Source organism: Notolabrus celidotus, chromosome 3, assembly GCF_009762535.1.
Source record: "Notolabrus celidotus isolate fNotCel1 chromosome 3, fNotCel1.pri, whole genome shotgun sequence".
Classification (NCBI taxonomy): domain Eukaryota; kingdom Metazoa; phylum Chordata; class Actinopteri; order Labriformes; family Labridae; genus Notolabrus; species Notolabrus celidotus.
Window position 1 is genome coordinate 27780410 of NC_048274.1, and position 6000 is coordinate 27786409.

Here is a 6000-nt window from a genome sequence, read left to right on the forward strand (position 1 = left end):
GCTTTGTTCTGACTCTTGGGATGGTCAGTAGTCCAGCCCCAGATGTTCGTAGTGTCCTCGTGGGTTCATATGACACAAGCATGTCAGAGATGTATTTTTTTATTTTTTTTATAAAGATAAAACATATAGGCAAGCAAAGCAGTTTATCACAGCATACTCACTTAAAGACTGACATTACCAACATGTTCTTTGAAAAGGGCAAAGGATGAAGTACAGAACGTTTCTAGTCCTATTCCTTTTTTCCAGCTTAAAATAGATCAGTTAATTCCATTTAAACACATGCTGAGGCATTTAAGTAACGCCAGAGAATACATATATTCCTAATTGCAATAATGGTGCAATTATGGTGCATTAGTGAGTCATTACATGTCACACATAATGTTACAGTTTATCTCTCTGTTCTCCAATTCTGTACCTGTGGAATATGTTCTCTTTTATGACTTCAGTACCATTGTTCCATTGGTCTGCCCCCTTAGTCGAGACATAATGTAGTTTTGCAATCTCCCTACTTGTAACAAACCTTTGGATACTGTTAGGAAGTTGTTGATTTTTGACTAATTTGGAATGTTTTGAGGTCACCCAGATCCTTAAATTTCAGTGTTTTCAGTACGATGAAGAGTTGGGTTTGTAGGTTCTCTGTGAGATGTTTCACTTTTGATTCTTGCGGCTCTTTTCTGTAGAATGAAGATCGGGTCTGTGATAGTTTTGTGTTCCCCCAGACTTCCACACAGTAGTTAATGTATGGAAGTATGAAGGAGCATTACAAAGTGAATAATGATTGTCGATTTATTAGATCCTTCTTTGCTTTGATATAATTTACATGTTCTTTCCTCAGTAGTTTATCATCAGATGTGACTTAAAGAAATGTTCATATTTACTGTACATCAGCAAAATAATGTATTTACTGTCAGCCCTATAGCTGCAGCGATGTCTGTTTCCTCTCCTTTCAGAGGCATCGTGAGCTCTGCAGCTGACAATCAGCTGTAATCAGCCCACAGCAACAATACAACCATGTGATCACCACTTAGGGTTACTATGGCAATCATATATGGATGTTTCTATTAAAGGAAATGTCCTGATGAAGAGCTGCAGTCTTGCTCTTTCATATAGTACATGTTTCACTCTTGTACATTTCTGTTTATGGCTTTCCTACAAATCCCAGAATTAACTTGGCAACTCCCACAGAACAAACTACAGAAAAAGAAACCTCAAAATTCAGCCTGTTTGACTGCTCTCTTAAATTGCATCGTTGTCAGCCAAAAACTTTGCCAACCAGTCAGTGTACCCGTCACTCCCTCATGGTTGAGTTATACGCCTGTACAAAATCATCCGCAAATAAATTCTCTCAGTTTTATTAGCTCGCACCGGCATCCAAAGATTTTACCAGTAATGCTATGGGTGTGGAAATGTTTCTGCATTAAACTCTGCTGTACTTGCTCTGGCAGTATTTCAACATAATATGACATTTTCTACATTTAGCCAGTCATCTGTGAGAGTAAGATAAAATGCTGAGAAAATAAGGCTGGTAATGTCCCCTTTTTTGATGCAGTGCTTCTTCTGAATTTCCTCCTAAGATGTCGGTGATTCTTATTCCCTCTTGCTCTCCTCAGTGGTCGCAGTGAACAACCTCACCTGGCAGACCAACGCCATGTTCCGGCCGTTCGTTGAGGTCAACGCCGTGGGACCCCACCTGGCTGACAAGAAACGCAAATTCAGCACCAAGACCAAGAACAACAACTGGTCACCAAAGTACAACGAAACATTCCAATAGTGAGTGATGTTTTTTTTCCACGTGTGTTAGTTATAGAAGTAAAGAGTAGAGGAAGAGAGGTGATGTTTTTAAAGCACATACTTTATCAATGTTATTATTATTATGCTGCATTTCCACCCTGCAAACTACCTTCAAAATAATGTCCAACACTCTGCTCCATGTATGCTGCTGTACCTTTAGACTAGTTTGATTATGCCATCTGCACACTATAAAGGAACCGACAGCACCCTTTATATTGTAGCACATAATACCCTCTAATACTGTACTCCCCAAATCCTTCCAACTGTTCTGAGCATTAAATAGAAGGCAATTTCTTTACAGCACTTCTGCTCATTGCATTTATTCTTGTGAGGAAAGTCGAGAGTCTGCTTCAGCAAATCTATAGGCTCTCTGACACCGACATCCTCCGAGCAGAGCCAACTTAAGTCACAGAGCTGCAGTGATCTTAAGCTGAGTTGTAGCAGCACCAGTGTGATCACAGGCGCCTGTGGGCATATAGATGCTACTGCTGCTGCTGGCATTCTCATTTGATTTTTAAGATGCCATTAAGTCACAGACAATAATTAGAACACAGCCCAAAAAAAACTGTCTCAGACTTCAGGCCCGCTGGAAAAGAAATGTTTGCTCCACTCACAAAAAACATGATTGAGTTGTCTCATCACGGCCACACAAATAATCGTTTTTTATTTCTCACTTGGGGAAACGTCCTGCAGCCAGAGTCTCAAACTGACAGGTTTTATTAAGCTGCAAACACAGCCAAATGTCAGGTTCCAAACAGCTCTTGGTTTATACTCACATATGGTTCAACAGACTGATAGCGTGTTTTTCCTAAAGCTCAAACAAAAATCAAGCACTTTAAAGTCAGCGTAGGTTACCTGTAAGTCACCTACATTATCTGACATGTCATTGTTTTATAAAGTCTAAAACTCTTGTATCATTACTGGTGAACTACACTGATCAGCCACAATACTATGACCACTAACAGATGAAGGGAATAACATTGATCATCTTGTGGCACCTGTCAGTCAGGGGAGGGATGTGTGAGGCAGAAAGTGAACATTTTGCACTCAAAGTTGATGTGTGGGAAGCAGGACAAATGAGGGACGGTTAAAGATGTTAGTGACTTTGACAAAGGCCAAGTTGTTACACTAGATGACTGAGTCAGAGCATCTCCAAAACTCCAGTTTTTAGTGGTCAGTATACCTACCAAAATTAGACAAAGGAAGGAAAGGTGCTGAACTGGCAACAAGGTCATGGGTGGCCAAGGATCACTGATACTTGTGTGGAGCAAAGGCTGGTCTGTGTGGTCTGATCCAACTGAAGTGAACGCTGGTTATGACGAAATATGTCAGTACACACAGAGCTCCATAGTTTGTTGCATGTGGGGCTGTGTAGCAATAAACCAGAAACGGTGTCATGAGTTGATCTTTAGTTTGGGATTTTCCTTGAGTTTCATGCCTTGTTTCCTCCCTGTCTGATTTCTGTATGAGTCATCCTATGTCTTCATTGTGTTATTAGTAATCCATGTCTTGTGTTGTATTCCTTGTGTGTGTTTTTTAATGTTTCTTAGTGCAGTTTATCATGTTTCCTGTTTTATTTTGTAGTTCTTGATCCCTGTGTTTCCAGTACTTCCTGCCCTTGTGTGTTACCCCCCTTTTTGATTACCCTCATTAGTTTCATCTGTGTCCTGTGTTGATTACTCTGTGTATTTAGTTTCTCTTTTTCCCCTGTCCTGTGTTGGATCCTTGTACGTCTTCCTTGTCCTCTCCTGTGTTCTCTGTGTTTCTTTCTCGCAGCATTTCATTGTGTTCTCTGTGTTTTATTTTTGATTATTTGGATTCCATTTCTCTGAAACTTCATTTAGATTTGTTTGTACCCTTGATTATTTTGTAATTAAATCTTAATTTTTCTGCCATGGGCCCTCCATTTTTCCCAATGTGACAAACGGAGGCAGGGCTGACCCTCTGTCCACCACCAAAAGTGTCTAACTGACCACAGAGCAATTCAAGAAGCTGGAAAAGGACAGTGTTGACTTGGTCTCCAACTTTCCAAAAAGAGAGTGGGGCGGATACACAGTATTGGAAAAAAGGTCGTAATGATATGGCTGACCGGAGTAGATCCCTTTTGAATGTTGAAGTAGGACAAGGAAGTAAAACATCAATGGCTCTGCATCATGTTATATATTTTCAACTCTAAAGTTTCACCTATTTGATCTCTTATTTTTTTCAGTGTTCTCAGTAACGAACACGGTCCGGAGTGCTACGAGCTGCACATCTCGGTAAAGGACTACTGCTTTGCCAGGGAGGACCGCATCATCGGCATGACAGTCATCCAGCTCAGAGAGCTGGCAGACACAGGCAGCTGCTCAGCATGCTACCCCCTGATGAGGAGCATCACCATGGACGAAACTGGCCTCACCATCATGAGGATACTCTCTCAAAGGACCCACGATGAGGTGGCCAAAGAGTTTGTGCGTCTTAAGACGGACACACGCTCGGCGGAGGAGGTGTCGTAATGTGGAGCAAACATGCAGTACTAAAACAGTTGTGTTGTCTTAAGTGAGATAAAAAAAAAGAGCAGAAGCAACAGTTGTTCTTACTGGATAGAAGCTGAGAAAGAGATTGTCCAAAGAGAAGCGGAGGAGGCCAACATGTGGCAAAGCAGCAAGCGAGACAGTGAGCACGAGCGAGCGAGAGAGAGAGAGAGAGAGAGAGAGAGAGTTGTGTTTGTTTGTTTGTTTTTGTGCATGTGCGTAAAACATCTGTTGGAATGTTCATTTTAAAACTACAGTATGTACAAGTGTTTACTTACCGTATGCTTACTATTAAGTAATATATTCTACAGGTTATGTTAAGGGGACATGAAATACCTTTTGTACAACATTTAGTCTTTTTGAACAGAGATTTGTTCCAATAAAGTGCCAAACCAGTGAAAAAAAGAACAAAACCAACGTATATGGATTATGGTGAACTTAGTATGTTTGAAATTTGCTCGATTATTTTGTCCGGTGTAAGTCATTTTCTGACCGTGTGGCGTTTTGATTGTTGCAAAGTCTTTCATTTTGCACCCTCGTTTTTTGGCTTCACGTTCTTCCACACAGCACTGTTGTGCATGTCCTCTTCTCGGTCATGTCTCTCCCATGATTCCACAGTGACCACTGAGCAGGGTCCTGTCCCCTTGCCTTCAAACTGTTTGTATTTTAAGTCAACCTGAAAATAGACCATGTTTTTTTAAATGGCGATGACTGCTATGTAAACCTTCATAGGTGTTTGTAATTTTATAACCATGACAACAATGACGACAGCCTCCAGTGCTAACAGTCTTAGCAGAAAGGATGGAAATGTTTTCTTTTTCTTTTGGCATTTTGTTCTTTTCTTTTCAGCCATCAGCTTCCAGCCTTTCTGAATGACCACTGTGAACATGAGCTTTGGAAGGCAAGCTTACATGACATTGCTTACGGTTTGATATTATTGTTTCATATTTTCCGATAACTTTGTTCCTGATAAACTGCCAAAGTTATATAAAATATTTGTACAAAAGCAATCCATTACATGTATGAAGATGTATATGTACATGTGATTAATTACTTTTTCAATGCTAAATATTGAATTATTGATAGGGTGGTACTAAGATTTTATTTTTTTTATTTCCTGTCAAGCTGTTAACGATATGAAAGTTGCACATGTTACTTTACACACATCGGTTAGATCAGCTCATTGGAATTATTTTTCTTCATAAAGGAAAGAGTCTAACATTTGGTAAATATGCAACATTCCTATGTATTGCACTGATGGCGAATTGTATGTCATGTAAATATATTTAGTGAGATATTGTACAAAAGTCTACTTTTCTTCAATGTGCATAAAGTATGTGCAAATGTGTTAAAATATCTGGTTCATTTTAAACCATTTTACAGAAATCTTCCCTTAAACTTTTTGCTTTTTCTCAGGTTAGTTACGATTAAAGCTTTGGGCACAGAGGATTGCATAACTACATAGAAAATACAAAAATGAATCTACTTTTGGGAAACATCTTGTTTGCAAAGTTCACACGCTAGTCAGTCTTGTTCATCTGGAACAGTCCTGGTTTTTAGTAGAAGTGTTTACACCCTGAGAAAGTTGCCTTCAAAGTTAGAGCAAATCTGTCAAAAGTCAATGCTAAGATTTAAAGAACAGTTTTTAAAGTTTAAAATGATTTATTTTTGATTTCAGATCTGTTTGCGCAATTAA

At 39.5% G+C, this 6000-nt stretch overlaps 1 protein-coding gene across 1 annotated transcript in view; it reads left to right on the forward strand.

The window, feature by feature from the left end:
* LOC117810766 (protein unc-13 homolog C-like) overlaps positions 1–5652 on the forward strand; it is a 111864-nt gene extending 106212 nt beyond the window's left edge. Inside the window, exons 30-31 of the mRNA XM_034680721.1 lie at positions 1611–1770; positions 4001–5652. Of these exons, the coding sequence (XP_034536612.1) occupies positions 1611–1770; positions 4001–4286 (446 nt within the window). The 3' untranslated portion in view covers positions 4287–5652. The remainder of the gene's footprint in view (positions 1–1610; positions 1771–4000) is intronic.
* The last annotated feature ends 348 nt before the right edge of the window (positions 5653–6000 follow it).